This window comes from Malaya genurostris, chromosome 2 (assembly GCF_030247185.1).
Source record: "Malaya genurostris strain Urasoe2022 chromosome 2, Malgen_1.1, whole genome shotgun sequence".
Classification (NCBI taxonomy): domain Eukaryota; kingdom Metazoa; phylum Arthropoda; class Insecta; order Diptera; family Culicidae; genus Malaya; species Malaya genurostris.
The window spans coordinates 39,613,921-39,641,500 of NC_080571.1; the positions used below are offsets into that span (position 1 = coordinate 39,613,921).

Genomic DNA, 27,580 nt, shown 5'->3' on the forward strand with positions numbered 1-27,580 from the left:
GACATGAATCCTTCACATTACCAAATATTAAAAATCATTCTCATTAACTAACTAAGATTGATGTGTAAATTTTTCCAACTTTATTTCTTTGCTATAGGGGAAAGGGGGTCGAAGCGGGACAGGGGCAAAGCGAGGTTTTCTTGATATGTCTTTTGGTTTATGGTTTTAGCATCCGAAAAAAACTGCAATAACGTTTTAAAACACCCTCGAACTCTACCATGCGATTTCGTCAATTTTCTTGTAGAAGTATCATATTTATGACACTATTCGGTGCGTTGTTATAATCGTTCGAAAATTTCAATCGCACATGAGTTATCTGAATCCATATTGAAAAAAAGGTTCGAAGTATTTCATAAAGCTCTCTTTTGCGCTTGAATAGCGTACTATGTTTTTGGTTTCCGAGCATTATTGTGTCTGCTACGAGTTGGAAAGAAAACACTTTTCTCGGGGCAAAGCCCAGCGATATGTAACCTTATTTTGAACCAAAATGACCCGATTTGTCTCCCTCCTTCCCCTACTAAAAGGGACTTATTCATGATAAGCAGTCTTCAGGGTGCAGCATGTGCATGGAAGTTTTTGCACTGACTTCAACACCGCCTCTATTGTTTAAGCTTGTATCCCCGGAATCGTACTCAAGTTTGTACACAAACGCAGTGTATAGGTTTGAAAATCGTTTTTTTTAAACATTGCGTTTGTGCATCAGTGTGCCTTTAAGGAGAACATTTGAGCAGTGGAAAACTATTTCAACAAATAATACAGTATATATTATTCGAGTGATATTAGAAACATACAGATGTTACGTAAGTCTATAAAATAAACCCTACTTTAATTCGTGTAGCGGTGTAATGTCCCGGGTTGGCGGTTCAAAGCATAAAGACTTTCCCAGAAAGTATGGACGCACTTTGATTTCGCTGTAAATAATTCACAAGTGTTAGATATTCAAATTTTATTCGATTTACTGATAATATTAGACTACAACAATAGAATATTATTCTCAACATTTGCTACTTAGCCATTGTAGACTAGCTGGCGCACCTTCTTGCGAACGTTCCTCATTAAATTCCGTACAGACTTCTTGGCGACAAGTTTAGACACTCGAAATCTTACCGCAGCTACAAATTGCTTGCCAGACCATAGCTTTCTAACCAAATTTTTCGACTTCAATCGATGTCTCGGACTGGTTTAACACTTGCCCTTCTCGCACCGTATAATATTGTGGTCCCGGCAAGGATTTGTAATCGAGTTTCACGCAGGTTTCCTCATCCATAATTATGCAGTTCAAATTTCCAGTAAGAATCGTATTGTACGGCTTTCGAACCCTCGGCCTGATCGATGCTTCTTGTTTCAGACTACGTTTTGGTTGTTTCTGCTTCTTATAGGTTCGAAGATTCAAACATTCTTTAGCACGAAGAACATTTGACTTCGAAGTGCCCACTTGTTTGGCCACATCCCGAACTGAAACCTCCTTGTTTTGCTCGAACGCCTTCAGTATACGTTTATCCAACTGAGGGTTAGCAGGACCTTTTTTTCGACCCGTTTTCGGTTTATCCTCAAAGGTGTTATCCTCACCGAACTGAACTGAAAGTCCACGCATTTCGAAACAAACTAATGAAAACGAATAAACAACTGCACAAGTGGTTAGAGAAGAGTGTAAACAACAGGACGGAGCCATAAAAATGAACAGATTCTGAACCATTGCGAAATGGCAGCGGTTTTTGGTTGCGTCCATACCTTCTGGGACAGTCTGTAGGACGCTGGTCTTACAAGCCAGTTGGGAGGATTCTTAGTGTCAGTAGGATCCATAGTACTAGCCATGCAAAGATTCTGTACACTAAGAATCGGCTGCGAAGTCTGTTGAAACAGAAAGGCCAAATTCCACAAAAGGAATGTAATGCCAGGACTTTGCTTTGGTGTAATGATGACTTTCTTCTAATACTCATAACGTTTGTTGGATTTTTTTTCCGGATAGTGATAAAACAAGCTTAATTGCTTTTGATAAATTTCCCATGGAAGGTAAGCTATGGCTATGGCGGACGAGAACATGTGTGTAGGCATGTTTTTGAGTTCTTTCCTCCTTAGTTTTCACGACAAAATTGTTGGAGTAGTTCTTAAGCTTCAGGTTGGCACAGACATTCTCGATGGGACGCTGGGCGGGTTTGCCAACCTTGGTAACAAACCGATTTTCAGCCGCTCCAACGATCGCTTCGAGCAGTGGGCCGACGTCAGATCCTGCCACAGAACACAGCGTCTTTGCCCTTATGGTATTTCTTGATGAGCGACGCTATTTCCGGCAGGCATTTCGTACTTTCAATTTCCCCGTTAACAGCCAATCCGGAGCGAAAGAAGAGCGACTTTGCGAACCCCTTCTCACTGATTGTTAGCCACAGCAGCACCTCAACTTGGTGTGTGAAATGAAACTCACCTCGGAGCTCACTTCCGTCGCGGAGAAAGTTAGATACGAAGTGCCCTACCAGTCGTTGCCATCCAGGGTGAGATAGGTCTCGTCATTCACCATCACTGCCACGTCGAGATACGTCGGGAAAATCGAGTTGACCATCTTATTCAGCCGCTGCCGCTGCGTCATTGTCTGCAACTCCGAAACCTGTGGACGCGATTTCCGCTTCCTGACTTGTATGTTCATTTTCGGCAGGTACTTTTTCACTGTTTGGCCGGTTGTACCGACCTTCCGACCGTACACGCAGCGATGTTGCCACTTTTTCCTCGGTCTTCTTCAGCTTCCTTTGGAGTTTCTTTTCGCTCAGAGTTGTCGGCCGTCCAGAACCGGACTTTTTTCTGATTGTTATCTAATAGTGCCAAGATGTTGTACATGCTGGAACGGGTGTATCCAACGTCCACAAAGTTCCGCACGATGTTGCTTCACTGTTTTTGTCATCACGGTAAGAGTTCGACTGATAGAGCTGTCAAATTTTGTCTGCTGAGTCATGGGTTACTATTATTGCATGGGTAGTTCCATCAGTGCGGGTGACGATAAAGCCATGAAAAATCGGCAGTTTCTGTCCATTTTTTAAATGCAAATGATATTCTCACATATATTACTACGGGATAATAATACATTTTGGTGAGGAAAGGGTTCCGATCAGTTTTACAGCCTTGTCTAAAATGCAATCCTTCCCAGTTACTACTTTGTGTCAGGCCGAATTAGCGCATTCGCGCCATATAAACGCCTCTTTCAATATGAGGAAATTAAATTATTACCAAACACTTTTGTTTATTTATTTATGTTGGTTTCCTTACCTTTGGTGATAGTTTGTATCTTGTTTTACCTCAATTCCAGTGGTTCTATACAACTGTGATTCGTAAATGTCGTTCATTGTCATTCTACTTTAATTCCTTGAAAAAAACATTTGTATTCTTATCTATATTCCATTTCGTGTGTGTTATATAACAGATCGGCTGAAAAGTTCGTATCGTTTCTATGAGAGGGCGCCACTAGAATTAAATCCATACCATTTTCAATTAGTACCAACCTTCAAAAGATACGTGTATAAATTTGACAGCTATCTGATTATTAGTTTGTGAGATATTGCATTTTGAGTGAAGCTACTTTTGTTATTGTGAAAAAAATGGAAAAAAAAAGAAATTCCGTGTGTTGATGAAACACTACTTTTTGATAAAAAAAAGTGCCGCCGATACCAAAAAATGGCTTGATGAGTGTTATCCAGACTCTGCACCGGGCGAAACAACAATTCGTAAGTGGTTTGCAAAATTTCGTTCTGGTCATATGAGCACCGAAGACGATGAACGCAGTGGACGTCCAAAAGAGGCTGTTACCGATGAAAACGTGAAAAAAATGCCACAAAATGATTTTCAATGACCGTAAAGTGAAGTTGATCGAGATAGCTGACACCCTAAAGATATCAAAGGAACGTGTTGGACATATTATTCAGGAATATTTGGATATGAGAAAGCTTTTTGAAAAATGGGTGCCGCGTGAGCTCACAATCGATCAAAAACAACGAAAAACCATGCTGAAATTGAACGAATTGGGCTTCGAATTGCTCCTTCATCCACCGTATTCTCCAGATTTGGGCCCAGTGACTTTTTCCTGTTCTCAGACCTCAAGAGAATGCTCGCTGGTAAAATATTTAGTAGCAATGAAGAGGTAATCGCTGAAACTGAGGCCTTTTTTGAGGCAAAGGACAAATCGTACTTCAAAAATGGTATCGAAAAGTTGGAAGATCGCTATAATCGCTGTATCGCCTCTGATGGAAATTATGTTGAATAATAAAAACGAATTTTGGCAAAAAAATGTGTGTTTCTATTTAACGATACGAACTTTTCAGCCGAATTGTTATTTCTTAGTGTTTTTCATCATTCTTAATCCACATTCCACCCGACTAGCAGTGTTTATATGTGAGGTTCATTCAAATGCATTCAGAAAAATCTAAAATCTTCAATAAAAGTTTTAGCAACGGGAATGGGAACGACATCTTGCGCAGTAACATGTTCCCCATTAATGTGTGGCAAGATTGGACCATGGACAAAAACAAACTTATATTTTCCACTTACAACCCCAAGAAAACTGCCACCGCTGAAAAACGCAAAAGCAGCTCCCCTCGCTTTCGTTCAGCGGAAGTTCAAAAAGAGAATAGCAGTTGATCTAGTATTTTGTCTTCAACAAACTGATGGTTTTTTTCCCGAAGAATAATCTAACTGTAGTACAGAATTCTTCAGAAATTTTGAATTTTTCGGCAAAAACCGTACGAGAGCAAATAAATATATTTCGTTGGTAACAAACTTTTTAATGGAAATGCAGTGACTTTGTTATATGTATTTAGAGTAGCAATCTTTCACTTTACTGTACTTTTTTTCAGAAGTCGCTAATACATACAATTTCCATTTTATAAAACTGAATTACTATTATATTTTCAAGGTCATTCCAGGCAATGAAAGAGCCAATATTTTAGCCAAATGTGGTGCTATTGAAGGTGAAATTTATGAGCGACCGATTGCGTTTAACGAATACTTTAGCGCGTCTCGCCAAAGAATATTTGCCAGCTGGCAAGCTTCTTAGGAAAAAGATGATCTGGGTCGGTGGATGCACTCAATCATTCTTAAAATATCGACAAAGGCCTGGTTCAGGGGACTAGATGTGAGTAGGGATTACATTCGTGTGATGTCCAGACTCATGTCCAATCACTACACGTTGGATGCACATCTCCTTCGAATTGGACTTTCCGAGTCCAATCGTTGTGCTTGTGGCGAAGGTTACCGCGATATTGATCATGTCGTTTGGACATGCGAAAGTATCGTGGTGTCAGATCGCAACTAATAAATTCTTTGCGTACCCAAGGAGGACTATCCAATGTCCCGGTTCGAGACATCTTGCTTGCCGTCAATGTGGTAGAAACAGGTGGGGCAAACACAACTCCTCTGTGTTAGCGAAATCACTTTGTTTCAGCAAGCCAAGTAAAACTAAAAACCACGTGCTTGCTTTCGTCACACCGTTCGGACTAGTTGGCATTGAATCAAAGCATGTTTATTTTTCATGTATGTCGTCATACCGAATTATTTACATAGTTTTGGTTACCAACGCCATGTGGTCTGCACCACCTGGTTATATCTCATTGGCTTGTCATGAATTTCGTTGCATGAAACTTCTTTATTATTTCATAGACAATTGGAGTTCCAATTTAATAATTGACCCTTCTAAGACTTAATTCAGACTCCAATTGCGTCCATTAGTTCATCCAATAGCTAAATTTGAATAGAAATGATGTAATGATACAAACAAACTCGAAATAGTTTATGAAATTATAAAAAAAAAATATTTCCAGGGTGGCAAGTGAATTGCCGATTCTAATTTCCCAGTTTTCCCGGTTTATGAGATAAAAATTCCCGGTTTTTTTAATAGCCTCAATCGCGTCTTTTTATTTTTTTTTTTAAATATTCCATGTCTAATAAAGAACATTTTAATAGACCAGCTAATTGAGGATTGAAGTACTTTGCGGATATCTCGATGCATAAATAGGAAATATTAACTATTATTAGTGCATATAAGAAAAGCATACAACCTTTTTCTAGTCATCTAGGGGTTTTGACTTGAGAATGACGAAAAATTTACCACGTGCCTTCTTGCATTTAAATTTTCTATTCTATTCTCTACGTCAACTATATCCGATTGTTCTGAGCATAAAAGCACCACTGCCAACAGGGATGTGTCACAAAACAACAACATGTATTTTGAAGCGTGTGATGAATTAATCATCGCGTTTCAGCATTGCCTTCGTTTTCATTCAATATTGTTTGCCAAATGATGAACGGGAACACAAACAAAGACTTTCCACTATATGAGAATACCTGAGCTGCTTAAACAGCTGTTTTCTATGTGGTTTATGCTCTTCTACATACCTAAAATTTCGTTCTGCGGAAAGCAGTCTTCATCACAAACCAACGATTCTCTGTTGTTATTATCGACTGTCCTACAGCAATTCCGTACATGGGCATCTCCTATCGGGTCTCCACCGACGGTGGCAAGTGGATTCATTTGTATGCCATCGGAGTAAGTGTCAACTATTTGCAACTGGCTGGCCTGCTTCGATACGCTAATATCGAATCCATTGATTCCCACTAGTGTGGGCAATGATTTTCCCGGAAGCTGCATCGGCAGGGAAGTGGGTGAGATGCGCGGTGCGGACTCATCGTATTCATTCTGCACTTCTCCGTTACTGATGGCAGCAGGAGTTGTTCGTGGCGAATCGGTACCGTCTAGGATGAAAATGTTTAAGCCTTCTTTCCGTTCTTCCATTCGTTTAGGTGTACGTGGCACTAGCAATTACCATCGGTCATGGGGATTTGCGTGAAAGTTCAGTTCCGCAGAATGACTGATTAGAACTGACAACCGACACTGATTCAGAATGAGAATTCAACGATGTGTGAAGGACAGAGCTCGCTTGATCCTAGAACTTGATCGTCAATAGAGACTGGCATGCATCATCACTCAAGTAGCACCAATATTATCAATCGGTTTCGGAAATTATTGACTAATATTTTTCTCTGGAAACACATACAATCACCGAACCGGACCGGACCGCAGTAAATCGACTAAGCTATTGCCGTACACAAAGGAAAACTGCAGTACAGTTTCGTTTTTGCCTGGTAATATTTGCAAAAACACTACTGCCTACAATTGCTTCTGGAAAGGTTTGCCAATGGGGACACTAACCAAAGCTATCGCACGAAAGGGAAAATTCTTACTGAACCGAGCGAAACCGGCACGGGTGTCGAAGAGCCCCGAAAAAGCTTTCGTTGTGCGTTGCGACCAGGCGAAAATTTCAACTTGCTCGGGTGCACTTAGATTTTCACGAGTGATAGCAGTGTTCGTGGGTGATGGTGCCGTCGTCGTGTGCACGGTTAAATATGGATAATGGAAAGAGAGAAAAAAAAGCATCTATCGGAACAATAATCAATTGCTTTGTTTCCATGTGTATTCGTCAAGCTGATATGGATTACACACTGAAAAGATTTGGTTTGGTTTATAGTTGCAACTGGAAATCTTTTTTTTTCCAGAAAACAAACTTTTGTTTATAAAGTAGGAGAGGCGAAAAATTAAAAAAAAAAACATTTTTGTTCGATGTTTTTCATTTTTGTTGAAAACAACACGTTTATCATATTTATACATGACCAATGAATCAAATCTTTGTTATTTGCAAATGTTATTAACCTTACTGGGCGTCTGACGGTGTTGATATTGTGAAATATAATTTGGAGATTTTTTTTAATAACTATTTATTGGAATATGAGTTAAAATTAAATTATTAAGATTTAAATTGGGTGTTCAGCCACAAGTGGTGACTTTTCAGCCCTATTATATATATGATTTGGTTTTTACCATGAGGACATCATTTGCTTCCGCAATTCTGAGATTTTTGTGAAGGGAAAATTCTAAACCTACTTGTATTGTGTAATGGGGAAAAGGAACTTATATACTAACTTACTAACTAATACAGATAGCGAATCGATTCAATTGAAGATTGCATCGATTTTTGTCGGAATTTGCTTATAATATTATGTGACATTACATCTAATGGTTCTATATTTGTGAGTCTGTGTAACTCATTTGTACTAAACCAGGGTTTAATTTTCCATTTTGACAGATAATCACTGAAAATATTTAAACTTCTTTGTAGGCGACTGCAGATCACTCTTAGATTTCTACCCGTGGCTAACAGACTTGTGTCGTCACAGAATAGCGCTTTCTGACAACCAACGGGTAGATTTGAAAGATCAGAGGTGAAAATATTATACAAGATTGGAGCTACGCTCGAACCCTGCGGAACACCGGCTCGTACGGGTAGCAATTCAGATTTACAATTCTGATAACTAACCTGAAGAGTGCGATCAATTAAATAATTTTGAATCATTTTGATCAAATAAATGGGAAACTTAAAATCAGACATTTTTGCTATTAAACCTTTGTGCCAAACACTGTCGAATGCTTTTTCTATGTCTAGAGAAGCAACTCCAGTGGATAACCCAGAAGATTTATTTACTTTTATCATGTTCGTAACTCTTACAAGTTAATGAGTAGTTGAATGTTCATGACGAAATCCAAACTGCTCTGGTAAAAAATTGAATTCTCATTTATATGAGACATCATTCTCAACAAAAAGTTTACTGATAGAAGAAAGTAAGCTAATTGGTCGATAACTTGATGTTTCTGCTGGGTTTTTATCAGGTTTGAGGATAGGAATTACTTTAGCGTTTTTCCATCTTTTTTTTACACGGCTGCTCGGCCATCCATGGAAGTTGACCATCAATGTTAACTTCCCTCTCTGAGCAGCCTAGATAGCCGTGTAGTATCGGTAGCGGTTTCCCAACTGCTAAGAATAACGCTACGGTCCACCTGTACCGGTGGTATAAGTCCACCAAACAGGTAAGCCGTGTGGCATCCGGCGGAATTATTTTTTACCAAGAATTGATCCACTGGTTTCCTATTCCATGTCGTAAAAGGCCACAAAAATAGGAACTCCTAAGTCAAGGTGTATTTCCGTGCCGATGGCTGAATGGCTGCAGGAGGTTAAACATTGCAGTCGTGAACGGAATATCTTGGGTTTTTCCCTTACTGGATACACGCAATGCTTAGCAATCAACTTCTTTGATCATCGCTTCGGCGGGCCAGAGATTAGAAAGCTGAGTGTCTGTGGGTGTCCTCAAGGTGGTGTACTATCCCCACTTTTATGGAACCTAGTCGCTGATAGTTTGTTAAGGAAACTTAATAACCTTGGATTTCCGACTTATGGTTTTGCCGACGATTATCATATATTGATGACCGGTATAAGCATTAACACTCTCTTTGATTTAATGCAGCAAGCCCTGCGATCTGTTGAACAATGGTGTTGTCAGGTTTGGATTATCTGTAAATCCGGGCAAAACATCAATGGTGCTTTTCACTCATCGTAGGATAATTACAGGAGCTCGTCCGTTGCAGTTCTTTGCTTCAGGGGTCACTGTGGTCGATCAAGTTAAATACGTCGGGGTTATTCTTGACTCAAAACTGAATTGGTCTGCTCACATTGATTTCAGGATTAAAAGAGCTTGCATGGCTTTCGGCCAATGCAGACGAGCTTTTGGAAAATCATGGGGACTCAAACCCAGATATATTCATTGGATCTACACAACTATCGTTAGACCAATTTTAGCATATGGATGTCTTGTATGGTGGCAGAAAGGAGAAGTCGCGACAGTTCAGTCAAAGCTAAATCATCTCCAAAGGATGGTCCTAATGGCGATGACAGGAGCATTCACGACAACTCCTACTGCTGCTCTAGAGGCGCTACTGTGCATTAAACCACTATATGTGTTCCTAAAACAAGAAGCATTATCTTGTGCATACCGTCTTAGGGTTACAGGGCTTTGGAACAGTAACCCATTAGAATATGCTACCAGTCACACTCGCTTGTGGTCTCAAATGGTTCCGTGGGATGAGTATTTACTCGCTCCTAGTGACCTAACTCTCACATGCAGTTTTCCTTTTAAAACATTCAAAGTGAGCTATCCTCTTCGTTAGGAATGATTGTCTGGTTGTCTGGAACGACAACTTGATGAACACATAGTTTGTTTTACGGACGGTTCTCTGTTGAATGGTCGTGCTGGTGCTGGTATCTACTGTCGTGAAATAGGCTGAAGCAGTCTCATTCACTTGGTAGATACTGTACTGTGTTCCAAGCAGAAATCTACGCAATTCTGTGTGGAGTACAATCGGCACTTCAGCAGAGGATCTGTGGTAAACGTATTTATTTTTGTTCCGACAGTCAGGCAGCCTTAAAAGCACTCAGTTCGAATGACTCACGGTCGAATCTAGTGATCGCATGTCGAACTCAAATTGAAGACCTCAGCATTTCAAATGCTGTTTACTTCATATGGGTACCCGGCCATTCTGGTATTACTGGAAATGAATGGGCTGATGAGTTGGCTAGAGCTGGTGCAACGAATGATTTCGTTGGTCCTGAACCAGCTTTACCACTTTCAACTAGTTGGATAAAGCACAAGATACGTTCTTGGGCTGCATCCAAACATGCCAGCTACTGGCGCAGCTTGCAAACTTGCGCTCAGACAAAAGCATTTCTACCAGATTTAAATCTGAAAATGTCAAAGTGTCTACTGCATTTCTCCAAGTATCATTGAAGTATTCTGGTCAGAGCTCTGACTGGACATTGCAAACTCAATTATCACATGGCTACTATTCAACGTGCTGAGTATTATTCGTGTGATTTGTGTGAATGCGATTATGGTACTTCATATCATCTGATATGTAACTGTCCCGCATTGACGCAGCTACGTATCCGGGTTTTTGGTTCTCCATACATGGTTGAGTCTGTGTATGCGGAGCTAAAATTGAAGGATATTCTCTCGTTTCTCACCCAATGTGGTAAGGAGCTATAGTCAGAAGGGTTCATCGTTCTTCCTGGAGTGAATGAATCCCTTCTGTATTCACCTTAAATAGGGTTTGGCAGATTGTTTGGCATCCTCTGGGGGGTACCGCATTTACTTCTGCTCGTACATACTGCGAGTCGTTCTGCATTCTTCCGGGAGTGCAGAATGGTGTCGCTTTTGTAAGATCTCTAAATCCTCTCGGGGGTTGGAGGTTTTATTAACAGCAGACTGTTCGGGACCTCGTAGAGGTTCAGAATTTCCTTCTGCTTCCACTAAATGTGATCCTCAGCAGATTGTTCAGCATCCCTTAGGGGTGCAGAATTTACTTCTGCTTTTATGTGTTTTTGTGTCGTCAATTTTTCCCATCCTCCTAGTTCAACCCTTACCATTTCCTTTCAATCCTTCCCTCTTATATATCGGGAAAATGATGCTAAAAACAAATTGATGGCAAGGCACAAATCTCCAAATATCAAGGGGAACGTGCCATTTGAGCCAATTTGTTCTGATTCCTGATTCCTGATTACTGATAGAAGAAAGTAAGCTAATTGGTCGATAACTTGATGTTTCTGCTGGGTTTTTATCAGGTTTGAGGATAGGAATTACTTTAGCGTTTTTCCATCTTTTTGGAAAGTAAGCTAATGAAAAACACTTGTTGAAAATTTTAACCAGAAGTCTCAAGGCAACATCGGGAAGATTTTTAATAAGAATATTAAAAACTCCATCATTACCAGGAGCCTTCATGTTTTTAAGTTTCCTAATAATTGATTTAATTTCACCAAAATTCGTCTCAATAATGTCATCGTGTGATAACACTTGGGTTGAAATATGCCCATATATCAGTTAGACTTAAATTTCAATAGGACTCACAACGTTCAAATTAAAATTGTGTACACTCTCGAACTGCTGAGCAAGTTTTTGAGCTTTTTCGCCATTTGTAAGAAGTATTTGATTTCCTTCCTTGAGAGCAGGAATTGGGTTCTGAGGTTTTTTAAGAACCCTAGAAAGTTTCCAGAAAGGTTTAGAATATGGTTTAATTTGTTCAACTTCTTTAGCGAAATTTTCATTTCGCAAGAGTAAATCTATGTTTAATTTCTTTTTGTAAATCCTTAACTATGTTTTTCATAGCAGGATCACGAGAACGTTGATATTGTCGTCGACGAACATTCTTCAACCGAATGAGCAGTTGAAGATTGTCATCGATGATAGGAGAATTTAATTTAGTTTGAGCTTTGGGAACTGAAAGATTTCTAGCTTCGATAATGATAACGATTGCAATTATCTATTTGTGTGATTTTCAATGTGAGATCTGTATTCAAACCAATTAGCTCTATGATAGTTGAATATATAACTAATTGGATTAATTAAAGCTTCGTTGAAAAGTCTGAATATTACAGGACGATGATCTAAGTCAAAATCAGCATGTGTAATTGGTTCATTACAAATGTGACTTTGATCTGTTAGAACCAGATCAATTGTAGACGGGTTTTTCACGGAAGAGAAACAAGTCGGATTACTGGGATGAAGAACTGTGAAGTAACCAGCTGAGAGTTGATTATGAAGTATTTTACCATTACGGTTATTTTGTCTACAATTCCACTGGACATGCTTAGCATTTAAGTCCCCTATTACGAAAAATTTCGGTCGATATCTTGTGAGTTTTTGCAAATCGCCTTTAAAGAAATTTAATTGTTCGCCGGTGCATTGGAATGGCAAATATGCTCCAGCGATGAAATAAATTCCAAAATTCCAATTCCAAATAAATTTAATTTGGAGATGATTTTGGAAAACATACTTCGAACTTAACGAAAAGGTCATCAAAGAAAAAAATGAGGGAATAAACAAGTGGGACAGATTCCAAAGAAAGCCTTTAACGCACGGAAAACCCTCCAATAAAAAATTACGATCTCGCAATTTTTTATTTTTGCTGTTATTGTTTTAACTAATAATTTGTTGATTCACTCAATTTGCTATTTGATTTGCACATATATCATAACACTAGTTATTAGAATATTATTGTGATGATAAATTATCTACATCTTTACTGCTCTGGTGTTACAAGAAGAAACGATTGATATAAAGTAGTGCCGTTAGAGATATTGCAATTAACAAAACGTGTTTAACCAAAACTAGAACCCAGTGAATTGTATGCGTTTGAATTTTGCTCTTAAAATCAACTTGATTCTCCATCGTGAAATGCATGTTAATGAATGAGCATCATGTTATCTTCAAGTCATGTACAAAAATTGTATGAACAAAGAGATTAAATTGAAAATGTTTAATATTCATTCATATAATCTGTTGAAACTGTAAGTTGCAATGGCTCAAAAAAAAAAATCAGTGCATTCGGTTCGACTTTTTGTTCGTAAGTAATATAGTGGTCACAATTAGAAAATTTCGTTGACACCAGCATTACTAAAACACAGTATATTATTTATATTAAATATTACAAATTTTTTATATATCTTAACATACCGAATTTTCATTCAAAAAATCCGAACGTATATCAATAAGGAATATTTTATTGTCATTCAAAATCAATAATTTGGCTTAAGTTGAAATAATTAATCGTAATCTAAAACAACTAAAACCGATTTGTTTTTCAACTCACATAACTGTTAAATAAAAAACAACGTCGGTTGTTGTAACTAAAATCTTTATTGAAATTGAAAGGTGTGCGTCTTGACTAACTGACAGCATCTTTTTTTCAACCAAAAATTTTGTTATTTCAACCATCGTATCTGTTGATCGAAAAACAAAAATGACAGTTTAAAAAAACAACTATCGTTTAGTTGTACAAAATTTCAACTAATCAAATTCAGAAAAACAACTTATATTTTGGTTGTTTCACGATCGTGTATGTGTGTGTGTGTGTGTGTGTGTGTGTGTGTGTGTGTGTGTGTGTGTGTGTGTGTGTGTGTGTGTGTGTGTGTGTGTGTGTGTGTGTGTGTGTGTGTGTGTGTGTGTGTGCACTTTTCGAAGATATATATATTTTTACGCACTTAATTTTCTCAGAGATTGCAGAACCAAAAAAAATCTTCAAAAAAAAATTCGATTTCGGGGTGATTTTTCAACATCTATGAAAATTCCACTAAGTGGATTAGGATGGGTTTTTAGATTAGGATCACTCTTCTCAAAGTCAAAAATCAAAATCAAAGATGAGCCGAAATTAGTGTCAGAAATTTTTTTATAAAATGATAAAAAATAATCATGAGACTGTTTTGAAGAAAGATAAAGGTATTATCACACCACTAGGTGGATTAAGAAGGGTTTTTCGTATTCCCTCTAAAGATGGGTTTGAAGCATTTAACACTCCTCAGCCTGTAGTTCCGGAACCGGAAGTCGAATCAGTTATTCGATATAAGCCTATGAGATCATAAAACCAGTCCAACCATCTCTGAGAAATCTCCGGTCCAGCAATCTCTGAGAAAATGTAGTTTTTTCACCAATACTGTCGGTGCAGGTAACTGGGAACCGGTATAGTCGTGGTTGGTTCGTTTTGTCACATTCTGACTATCTAGATATATAAAAAAAGTTGGAAAAAGTGTGTGTAGCGAATGCTCTCTGGTATGCGTGGACCGATTTACGAATAATATTTTTTGTTCGAAAGGTGACGTTTACGCGAAGGTTTTAGGCTGTAATACATATTGAAAATCCTTCGGGAAAGTGGAGAAAACCTAGAAAATTATTTTTTACTCAATGCATGCTACATCTTCGCTGATTGTTTGGCGCGTATCGAGTTGTACAATGCTTGCCCGCTGTAGAGCAAAATAAGAACACTAGATTATTAATTAAAACATTTGGCGCGCAACAAGCTGTTTTGTGTGAAAATTTTACTAAGCCTACTTGATCCATGTGCTCCATTATTTCGAACCACATGCTTAATTAAGTATGGGCATGAATTGAACGGAGCAGGTCATTTTGATGTCGTTTTCGATTGAGAAAGCTGAAACAAACCCGATATGAAAACCAGGTGATGATGATGATGATGATGATCCCACCGCATACCCCTACAAAGGTGTGAGCAGAGCGAGTTATCTAAATGATAATTAATATTTTAGCACATATATTAACCAGGAAACAAAAACAATTTCGGATTTACTATCCAGGTTAATCAAGAAAATTTCCAACCCGGGAAGATCCTTGATCACATTAGGAATCGAACCCGATATCTTTACCAGTATCAAACAGTAATTCACTTGGCCCTTCCCGCCGGACCAGTTTATCGCTACACACATCAGCTACGATTGAGTAACGAGACTGCGGATGAGCAGAGCCAAGCCCAATTCAATCAACAACTTTCGATCCCAATTAGTTTCCTGCATCTGTATCTCAAATTACTAATCAAACCTTTCAATCAAGGTCAAGAGTCAAACTTAATACGCTGAATGCTAAGGTTCTTCGGCCAGTCTTGTTCGCTTTCCAAATAGTCACTACCTGCTTCGCGCGCAAGGCTCAAACGTTTGTAGACTGCGCATTATTTTTAACTCTCAAACAAACTAAAAATCCATCATCATCATACCGAACACAGTAACTTAACACGTCTCGTAAAAAAAAATAAAAAATCTAAAAAATATGAACTAACTAACTAGATATTTGCTTACAAAACGGACTTTATGTGTGAAATACATAACTTTTTGAACTCCACCAATGTCATTGCGCGTTAGATCTGTCTTGGCATCGAATTGGAAAAGCTTATCCCCTTGTACAATAATGAGTTTTGCGATCTGGCTAACAGAATGCTTGGTGTTCTAGCATCAGATGCGTTTCTAGTATTGTACCTATGCAAATCAGTTCCTCTTTCAATTCGATCACGCCAGTGGCGTCTCGTGACAAAATTGACTAGTTTTGCACTGCTTATGTGGTATGATAGCAGATGTAACAGTTCGTTATAAGTGAAAACTAAAGATTGAGGAATGGAGATTTGCTTGTGTTTTTCAATACAATTAGATAACGATATACTTTCGGATGGGATTTTTTATTAAACAAACAAATATTAGAGCTGAGCTGAGTAATTAATTCTCTTCTTGAATCTGTGCAGTAACTCATGTGCACGGAAAAGACACTAACACAGCGACAACAGATACTTGAAATTTTATGTCTGATGTACAGGGTGATTTTTTAAGAGCTTGAGAACTTTTTTAAACAATAAAACGCATAAAATTTGCAAAATCTCATCGGTTCTTTATTTTAAACGTTAGATTGGTACATGACATTTACTTTTTGAAGATAATTTCATTTAAATGTTGACCGCGGCTGCGTCTTAGGTGGTCCATTCGGAAAGTCCAATTTTGGGCAACTTTTTCGAGCATTTCGGCCGGAATAGCCCGAATTTCTTCGGAAATGTTGTCTTCCAAAGCTGGAATAGTTACTGGCTTATTTCTGTAGACTTTAGACTTGACGTAGCCCCACAAAAAATAGTCTAAAGGCGTCAAATCGCATGATCTTGGTGGCCAACTTACCGGTCCATTTCTTGAGATGAATTGTTCTCCGAAGTTTTCCCTCAAAATGGCCATAGAATCGCGAGCTGTGTGGCATGTAGCGCCATCTTGTTGAAACCACATGTCAACCAAGTTCAGTTCTTCCATTTTTGGCAACAAAAAGTTTGTAAGCATCGAACGATAGCGATCGCCATACACTGTAACGTTGCGTCCAACAGCATCTTTGAAAAAATACGGTCCAATGATTCCACCAGCGTACAAACCACACCAAACAGTGCATTTTTCGGGATGCATGGGCAGTTCTTGGACGGCTTCTGGTTGCTCTTCACTCCAAATGCGGCAATTTTGCTTATTTACGTAGCCATTCAACCAGAAATGAGCCTCATCGCTGAACAAAATTTGTCGATAAAAAAGCGGATTTTCTGCCAACTTTTCTAGGGCCCATTCACTGATTTGCAAGCGTTGCTCGTTAGTAAGTCTATTCATGATGAAATGTCAGAGCATACTGAGCAAATAATAATGCATGAAAATCATAACCTCAAAAAATTTGAGCAAATACTAATGCATGAAAATCCTAACCTCAAAAAAATCACCTTTTATATGAGATGCGTGTAAATATACGCAATTTCGGTGCGATCCAACCTGCTTTGATCGAATAAATAAAGATTGCAAAAAAATAATTGAATTTGGTTGGGGTTGGGGACACCGTTCATTCCTTCAATTCGACCGGTTGTGCAGTGCACGAGGTGCACATGAGGACGAGACGCAACTGGATCACACATGCCATTTAAGATTCTGAAAATATATACCATGGGTAAATAATAATCTCTCTCAAATGTGTGGTGACACATTGACTTTTGCCCATCCATTCGGTTTCTTGCTAATAACACACAACTCTTGAGATTACAGAGACTGCGAAATAAAATCATGTGATTAATTCTAAAATGTGGTAGATATACCTTTTCAGATTTTCTACTGAACGCATTACAATGGCCTTCAGTAGAAAAAAAGAGATTATTATTTACCCATGGTATATATTGACTGTTTTATACAATAGAATCTTACTATGGATCGTTAGGTCATTTCTCAACCGGCACAATACACCGTACTTTTTGGCAATTTCTTGAAGACGTTATTAATATTAGATTTGAATGTTAACTTTTCATCAATTATAACTCCAACACACTTCATTTCTCTAACGCAATCAATAGTTTCACCATCAATTTACACATTGGCGTTATGACCGGTGCTAACAGAAGAAATAACTATATATTTAGTTTTCGCGACATTTAGTTTCAGTTTGTCCCGGGTTGGCGGTTCAATGCATAGGACGCTTCGAGTATTCGAGTACTACTGAAAATTCATTGTGCGCATAATTGTGTACCACTGCGCACAATTACCTCACCTTGCGCACTATAAGGAACAAAACACAATTTTTGTGGCTTTCATGCTCGAAAGCAACAAAATAATTGTAATCATTCATTTGAGGATATTGAAAAACAAGGTTTTATGTTTCCGTAAACGTGTTTATGATCTTGATAAACGTAATATTTTATTTGTACACGGAACGACCGAAATTAGCTCTGCGCCTAATTCGTATTACTGTTTTTGAATTAGTTGATTTCAACAACAAAATTTCCACAATAACTATAAAATTAGTTAAAATTTAGAATTTACTTTGCTAAAAAAACTCTTATTTTTAGAGAATGTGTTTAGTTGGCGAATATCCTGGACACAAACCAGCAATATTTCAATCCAACACGAAGTTCTCATTGACAACTAATTTTGTTATTAAAATCAGAAAATTTGTTTCTGTTTATCTGTCACCATCATTACTGAAGGACAGCACAAAGAAAACAAAAATGAAATGGGTTTTATTAACAAGTTTATTAGCCAAAAACTCATGAGAAGTGTCAAAACAAAACAATCCATTTAAAAGCTAAAAAAGACAGTCTTATTGAAACTGCTTGCAAATTGTTTAGATGTTTTTCGCATGTGTTACGATATATCCATATATACATTTCTAAACCGATTTGTAAAAATGACGTAAACTCTTAGTGGAAAGTGTATTTATTCAGAATTTATGTTTCGTTTATGTCTTTTTCTCCAATACGACATCGTATTTATACCTGCCAATATAGAAAAGACAACCGCGACTGAATTTTTTTTTCGGTAGTTGTGTGCCATCTAGTGGCTAGTAGCCATTACGGTGTTAACGTTTTTCGGTGACAGTGCGCCATATAGCTGTAAATTGCAGAAGCCAATTCAACCACTTACGTTGGTTGAAAACAACGTTTTATTTCTCTAATTCAACTAAAACATTGGTTGAATAGAAATGAAGTGTGCATTAGCTACGAAATGACAGCACGTTTAATTGGTGAATTCAACTAAAAAAATAACCATTTCAACAAATATTTTATTATTATTAAGGGAATTAGAATTAAGAAATCTAAATTAGCATAAGTAAGATTTTTTTAGTTGTCTCAAAAAATAACTAACTAAAATCAGAAAATCAACTAATTTTTTGTCAAAATGCTGATTTCGGTCTTTCCGTGTAATACTTCAAAAAGTTTAGGTGCGCACTAATCGCCACCTCTCCCCTAAAGAAAATACAGGAAATGGTACATGAATTTTAGAAACACGTACAGAAAGTACAGGATCAAGAGCCGAAAATACAGTAAAAAGTTTAAAAAAATACATAAAAGGGGCAGAAAGTACATCAATAAGTAGAGAGCGTAGAGAAGCTAGCGCAGAAAGTACAGAAACAAGCACAGAAAAAAGTTTAAAGTTAAAAAGTTTTCAAGTTAATGTTATCTAAACATCAATTGATATTGAAAAATTTAAAGGTAAAAAAGTTTTTATCCCACTCTTTTCTATGATTCCCACTGGTAGGTCATTTGAATTTAAACGTCAAATCCCCGTCCATTTGGCCTTTCTGTTACCGTCAAAAACTCAAGAGCAATCGCTAGGAGTTTGTGGCGCGAATTTGAAGTTTTTTTTTACATAAATAAATGCGCTACGAAGTGTGCAGGTAAATAGTAATCTATAAATTGAAACAGTTCTGAGTATTATCGCTCTAAATGATGGAATAGGGGGTGAAAATATCAAAATCGTGTGGAGAAATAATAAACAGAATATGACATCTGTAAGCCGGGCTCGCAAGTTGTATTGCGAAAATTCGACGAAATTTTCCAGCGTTATATTGTACTATGAAAATCATACGTTCCAAGGCATTCAACAACTTCCCGCAAAGTCTTTTTATAATGCCATTCAACGGAGTGGCATATAGAAGCATTTCAGAACGAAGAACAAGGCTTCCAAATATTTGGTTTGGCAGGCATTATGCAGCTATGGTCAAGCAAGTCAAAGCTTCATCACTACCGAAACGGTAAACAGGGAAACATACTGTGAAGAATTCCTAAAGCAGCGATTGTTACCATCCCTACGCAGCCATGACCCTCCCCCGCTATTGTGGTCTGCTTTGGCATCTTGTCACTACGCCAAAGATATTTTGAAATGATATAAAGCGAATGGAGTCCACTTTTGACCGAAAGAGGCGAATCCACCAAACTATCCGGAGTTGCAACCTATCGAGTGGTATTGGGCTCTCGTGAAGAGAGAACCCTCACAATATAAACAAATAACTGGAGTGGTATTTTCTTCGTGCAAAATTATTTATGACTAATAACGCACAATTGAATGAATAAAATATGTATCTTGGATTGAACTAACAGAAAATTTGATTTATTCCAAATTTTATCTGTCCAGACTTTGTCGCGAACAAGCCTTAAATGTTTAATGATACTATTTAAACGTAAAGAGAAACGCATTATCACAGATTTTTTTTTTCAATTTGTTTATCGCAGGGTACTGATAAATAATAAAAATTATAAAATTATTTCAAAGTTAGGAGATACGAGTTTCCCGATATATACTTTTAATGTAAAATAAAGATTTTGAAGCTAGACGAACGAACGGGAACGTGGGTCTCATGGGTTCTTATCTTAACAATTATCAACGCACTTATATTGTAGCAATACTATAAATAGTCTTCTAGACTATAAAATATGCTTAAACGTCAAGATCAATGCACCATGCATCAATATTTGCACAATCCCTTTCGGTTCCAGAAGTGACGAATTATGCGGAGAATTTTTTTTCCAAATACTTTCCAAACAAACTAATAAAAATACTGTAGTTTGACTAATTTCATCTCACATTTTCTTTTTAATTACACAATTCTTCAACGTAAACTGCCACTTTCTATTTTGTTGATTGTGAAGTTGACTACGACATTGATAATAAAACAAACGAATAAATGATACTACATGATGATGGAAAAAATCTGCTATCGCAGTTGCAATATAGCAGATCATTTTCAGCATAGCCCTATTAAAATCGCGGAAGTTATACATTTCTCGAATTACTTCGGAATACGTCAGCTGTGAGGTATGCGGCATTAGTAGACAAGAAAAATGAAAATCGATAAAGATTTTACTTTTGCTTCTACGATAAAACATTTTGTTTCGTGGCGTAAACAATGTTATAGGAATTTCTTATCAATCTCGAGGGCAATTAGCAGTGCCAATTAAGTGAATTCAAGCATTTTCTGATTTGCTACTAGGATGCTGAACTGAACTCAGATGATCACTTATTCTGATCAGTTAGGAAAATAAATAACAATACAAAAAAATACCACCAATAACTGCATTTCGATAAACCGATCAGTATTTTTTTTACTATTGTTACATGAACGAATCTTGCTTTATTTTGGTATAACAATCTGTAGTGCCGACAGCCAATAAAGCGAAAGGTAAACTGGAAACCAAATTGCACTTGTGAACAGTAGTTTTGCATATGGACAAGATTGGTGGACCGTCGCTGTCATAGGAAAGCGGAAGTCGAGTACCTTAGTATATATGCCCTACTTCGCCTGCCTATCGCTGCAGGGTGGTGTGAGAACGTGAGAATGTCTAATATACTATATGCAGTGCCGTGTAGTGTCTAGCGGAGGCAAGAACGACGATAACAAACCCGGCAGAAGCACGACGGTAAAACTAATGGAAGGGTGCCCATGAGGGAAACTGCAATTGATGTCGAAATCATACATAAATTATGTCACACCCAATTATCTGAACTAGAAAAATGGAAGTTTTTCGTACTTAATAGACAACAGTTTTGCACAATTTTCACCATAAGTGGGAATAGTTATTGAAAATTGGGGCAATATTGCTACACTAATTTAAGGAGTCTATCTATCCCACTGCCATTTATTTTTCCAATTTGGGTCTGCTTTGATTTGTAAAAATAAGATTACATTTTGGATATGAGAACAGAAACGCTTGTTAGATAGACCTTGTACCACCGATCCACAGTGGTTCAAAAGCGCAATTTCACGCTCTTAATTGAAAACTCATAGGAAAGTGGTTTTTGAGGTACAGTTTCTTCAGTAAAGTTGCTCAGAATGATAGACGCCATCTTATGGCAAATTTTATTTATGTGATTAATCCCCCTACAAGTGAGTTAAAAATATTATTTTAGTTCAGAGCCAACATAGGGGCTAAGTTACTTCGACAAAGTTGTTCAGAAAGTTATTTCAAACGAATTTGCTGGAGGTACTATTTCCATAACTTGAGTGTAATTCATGATATAATGTATTTTCTGAAAAGGGTATCCTAAAACCAGTTTTTGTAAGAAAACACATATTTTCAATTCAGCCCCCTTCAACACTGGGTGAATTACATGCATTCCATATTTCAAAAGCTAGGGTATAATAAAGTGAAATTTTTTTTCTTAAAACGGGTGTTTTTTACGAGGTTTGTCTTTTCAATAGGGATTATTCTATTGTCTGAAAGTTGTTTCGACAGTGTAAAGTGACGCCTTTACTCAGTATTGTTTAGCAAATAGCGATAAATAGGTTAACTCCAGGACAACACTTAAAAATCGTTGAAATTTATTTTCAAAATCAGTGTTCAATTAAATTTATGAATTTTATTATGCACATAATCGTCCGTCTGAAACCACCATAAAGAACGTAATTATCAAATATCGATCTACATTCACTCTTTTGGATGTCATGCCATCGACAATAAAACGAGTGATTACAGAAAAATATTGATGTTTTTCAGGCCAGTGTCGAAGAAAACGACAATTTATCGATTCTTCGTCGTGCGCAAGAAGTTGGACTTTGTCATCCGACTTTATGGAAAATGTTGCGTAAAGGTTTGAATTTTGTGCCATACAGAATTCAATTGCTGCAGAACCATTATCAATGAATTTTTGTTGCCAAATCTTCAATATACGGATTGAATTGGCCTCCGCGTTCATGTGATTTGACGCCACTCGATTATTTTTAGTCGTTTAGTCGAATCCGCATGAAATTTGGTAGTTATATGTGCAGTTTTGAGACCTTGCATTTGAACATAAGCTTGTGAAAATTGGATGAGCGGTCTCTGAGAAAATCTAGTGTACGTTTTAGTTTGATTAGCACATTTTACCCCGTAACTCCCGAACCGGAATCGGATCTAGATGAAATTCAATAGCACGCTATGTGACTACAAGGTCTTGAATTTGAATCTATATTGAAGAAAATCGGTTGAGCGATCTCTGAGAAAATCGAGTGTACTTTTTCTTACTTTTTTGCACATTCTACCCCGTTACTCCCGAACCGGAAGTCCGATCCGGGTAAAATTCTAGAGCAATCTACGGGATCAAGAGACTTCTCATTTGAATCTAAGTTAGTGAAAATCGCTCCAACCATCGCGGAGAAAATGGAGTCACTTTATAATAATTCTTCTACGTTATAAGTCTTCTACAGAATAGTTCGTAATCACAAACGTTTTTTGTAAAAGTAAGGTAAATAATTTTCTAGCGGATTGTTGACGGAATATTAAAATATTATCTTCATAAACATTCATTAATATATTTTAATATAAACAGGTTAATTTTAATATTAAATGTTAAGGTTACCATGTGTTTTCCTAAAGTACCCAGATTTGTCCCCTACAGGGGGCAAACAAATTATTTTTGGTTCTGAACAATTAATTAACCTAAGGAATATTCAAGAATAAAATAGTGTTCAGTCGAGTTGTGAGTCACTAAAGACAGCGTAAATTGTTATACGCAAGAAATATTTCATTTACAATCTAAAAACCATCATTAATCGAAAAAGTCCATCCTTTGTCTTACATTCCCCTACCAATTGGACTGAAGTCTGCGACGAGAACTGATGTTTAAATGCATATGAGGTATAAATAAACGATATAATAATAATAATAAATGCATATAGAACTCTCACTACCGGATTCGAGTGACGTGAATATATAATATTGAGATATTCTAATCGAACCCAGGAATTCATGGAATTAACATACAGGGCATTATTTTATAACTTCCAATCACTATCAGATCGATGATGACAGATTTTACATGGTTGCTCCCATTTTTCCCCCAAAATCAACAAACATTTTTGGTACATTTTTCGTATGATAACTCAATTATTTTCCTTCCGCAAACTCCACTGCTAATATTCATCGTACTGATTTTTTGTACGGCTTGTTTGATGTGATATTATCTTAATTTAGGAACAGAATTTAATTTCTGATCCCATCATTTAAGTTCAAAAACTCAAAAGTTTAGGTTCAAACATCATTTCCAGAATCGAGTTGCAGAAAAGTGCTACATTCTAGATTTGATTCTAGAACTAGATTCTGAAACTAAATTTCTGAACTGAATTCAGTCTCAGAACGCAGAATTCTAGAATTCAGAACTCTTTTCCAGAACCCAGTTACAGAATTTATTTCCAGGTTAAGAATTTCTGATCCAGAGTCCGGGTTCAGAATTTTATTCTACATTTCAGTCCCACATTCCAGAATTCATGTTCAGATTTAAGTTTCAGAATCCCGTTATAGAATCCAAATTCTGATTCAGAATTTTGATTCAGAATTCAGTTCTCAGGAGCTCTAAAACGAGATTTTAGAACTGAATTCAGGAATTGCGCTATGGAACTGAATATAGTCCCAGAATCCAAGTCGAGAATTTAAATTCGGAATTAATTTCCAAGATGAGAGCTTTTGTTCCAGAGTCCAGCTTCAGAGTGTAATTCCAGAATGAAGTCGCAGATTCCAGAATTGAAGTTTACAATTAAGTAATTGAATTTCATACTAGAATCCAGATCAAGAATTGTTCAGAACTCCGACCCAGATTCTAAAATGTGAATTCATTCCCAAAACACTTGTTCAGAATAGGTTCCAGTTCCTAGAATTGTAGTTCAGAGATACAGATGTCAAATGTCAGATGTCAGATTTATTCCCAGAACACAGTTTTAAAACTCAGGTTCAGAGTACAAAAGCTGAGTTCTGGAGCGTGATTTTAGAACTGAATTGAGTTCCAAAATATAAGTGTAGAATTTAGATTCAGAATTCATTTTCAAGATTAGAATTTCTGTTCCAGAAAATCAAGTTCAGAATGTTAATGCACAATTCGGTTTCAGATTCCAGAATTTAAGTTCAGAAATAAGTTCCGGAATTGCATAATAGCTTCCAGGTCAAGAATTATTCAGAATTCATTCCCAATTCTAGAATTCAGGCTCAGAATTCAGTTCTAGAATTGATTTCCAGAATACAGACCCAGATCCAACAAATAAAATTTACTGTTTAATCACATGTTAGTACCGCGTACAACCGCAGCATATCACTGATCCAAAACTCTGGACCCGGAAGTTTCAGTGCCAGAATTTGGATTGGTTGTATTACCGTGTCAGAGTTAGTCATTTTAATTTCTTTGTTTTATGAACGATAGGAACAAAATTTGAGTGCTGTCCAATTGATAGGTTAGAGAAAATATCTCAGAAACCGTTACGTTGCGACCCCATTTTTTGTCGGTATTTTTTCATGTTTTCACCTTCTTAATCAACCTTTTAAAAAGAATAACTAGAAGGAACAACACCTTGTACATGACCAAATTTTATATCTGTTTATATACAGTCTGTGTTTGATACATTAAATGGGTTTGTTTAAATAATGCATGAGAAAAACGGAACACATCACATGATGATGAAATATTGCGATTGTGTTACATTTCTCATCTTAGTATTTGCTTTTATACTGCACGATAACGGGTAGGACAACTTTCAAATAGCATACAAAACTTACAATTCCAAAAAACTATGCCAGATAAGGACGAAGCAGGCACAAAACATGGTTTCATTTCTTAATGAAGAAAACGGCATATGAACACATTTTTTTCCGGACTAGGCATTCGAGCACAGAAGAGTGAAGATGAAAAATAAACAAACAAAAAAAAACCAACTACGTGCAACCCGCAAAAAAAAAAACAAATATGCAATAGTTCTACTTAGTAAAAGAGACACCTCGTTTGGACAACTTATAAGGTTTCTGATGCTGTCAAGTCAACTATAATTGCTGCATGAATGAATACTTCAAGTAGCTAATTACGAAACGATCTATCTATAACAGGAAAAAGTCACTAACTTTGCTTGAACGAACAGAAATTGAAAGCAAAAACCGCAACAATACGAAGGCTACTCTCCTCGTGGTTTTTGTGCATAGTAGATACGGGATAGTCTTCTGAAACGGCACCCCATTCAATCCCCATTGAAAACAGAATAAAAAATAGTACACCATTTACATGCTGATAACAACCCGCGGACGGTTGGTGACGCGTTAATTTCATGTCTGACTATTCAACTTCCAGTGGAATCATTCATTTATAGTTGTTAGTTTGCTATGAGTCATATAATACACATCAGATGCTCAACAAAGTGTCTACTAATATAACAAAAAAATTAGGCTTACCTGGGAATTGGTTGTACGTAATCTCATGCTCTCGGCCGCCCAGTAACGGCTGTGACTCCCGGTCAATTCCGGAATCCAGCGTAATGCCTTCGAAGTGCACTTCCGGAACAATGAACACAGAACCCGCTTCTGTTGTTTCCTCCGCCGTGGAGGGGGTCGACAAAGATATCACACTGTGCTTTTCGTAGTCCGATGACAGATCGATTTTTAGCTCATGTTGTTTTGTCTTGTTTTTCTCTGCACTGATAGTAGAACGAGATTGAACTGGTGCTCCGTTTGCAGTTCCACCGAATGGAGCTCCGTTCGACAATGACCTTTGCGAACTGATCTGATACGGTTGGATAGAAGTCACACTTTCTCGCTGTAAAACAGCAGCTGTTACTGACGGGTTTGGTTTCGTGTTGGTTTCTTCGAAATCCAAAATGACTAGCGGTTCGTCTGTCATCGGAACTTTGCAACTTGCTTCGGTTGATGTTGTCCCGTACCGGAAACACCATCTAACGTCCGAAAACTAAAACTACGCACAATATACAAACTACAGTCGTTTCACGAACAGACAAATTATTAGCTCCGTTTAGAACTCATAATCGCTACTAGAATCATCCTATCTAACGTTTCATAAAGCTGATAAGACGTTTCTTCAAATCGCACTTAACATAGAAAGAAAATCGCAGAAAATAATGCCCGATAAGCGTTTTCATAAATAGTTTTTGCACGAAAACAATTAATTGTAATATTTTTACCAGTAATTCGAACAAAAACGCTTATAGCGTAAAAATAAATGGCTGGTTTTCAACGCGAGTGATATTGAATGCACTTCTGTTCTGATAGAAAACTTTTTCGTTTTTTTTCCTGAGACGTCGTTTCACAGATGATGTCAACCATGAAAATGCCAGCCGACATTACTGTCAATTGACAACGAGGGGTCTCATTTACACGTCGCTTAAAATTACCTCATAATCATAATGTATTTGTTGTTTTACTTTTGGAAAATACATATATTTGTATTTGCTGTTAGGTACAAACAAGGGTACAGCCAGAATTACCAGATCGGAATGAATGTAGAATCACATCAGAGTGGGCGTGAATTCAATGTGGAAACCCTCTCATCAGGCGGTTCTATTTTGTTGATCGTTGAGCGTTTATTGAACGACATACTGCACGAAATATTCATTCAGTTTGCTGGAACGGTTTGTTATTGTTTTTCTCTTGCAAAACTAATGTGAAATCTAGGTGTTACCTTCATAAAGAACGAAGATTTGTTGTTATTCTACGTGAAGTAGAAGTATTATACAGGTATGTAGTGTTAGTTAAAAAATAAGTGGAAAAAACTTCGGAAATTGTCCAGTAAAACTAGTCCAACGGGGCTCCAACTCCTCATATTAAAAATGGCTCAAAAATGGACCTCTGTCTGCCGGGTTTGTTGAACGA

The 27,580-nt window shown here is 37.3% G+C and overlaps 2 protein-coding genes across 4 annotated transcripts in view; one reads left to right on the forward strand and one right to left on the reverse strand.

Annotated features, from left to right (window-relative positions):
• Positions 1-26,984, reverse strand: part of LOC131430716 (phosphatidylinositol 4-kinase type 2-alpha) — a 29,462-nt gene extending 2,478 nt beyond the window's left edge. The window contains exons 1-2 of one of the 3 annotated variants that reach the window (XM_058595907.1): positions 6,801-7,254; positions 6,373-6,729 (exon numbers count right to left, since the gene is read on the reverse strand). In XM_058595907.1, coding sequence (XP_058451890.1) covers positions 6,373-6,729; positions 6,801-6,810 — 367 coding nt within the window. In that variant the 5' untranslated portion in view covers positions 6,811-7,254. Of the gene's footprint in view, positions 1-6,372; positions 7,255-26,149 lie in introns of those variants that run through there. The other 2 variants (XM_058595905.1, XM_058595906.1) reach the window with 2 other exon arrangements.
• Positions 1-27,580, forward strand: part of LOC131430720 (sex-regulated protein janus-A-like) — a 428,138-nt gene that overhangs the window by 117,549 nt on the left and 283,009 nt on the right. The gene's annotated exons all lie outside the window — the stretch shown is intronic.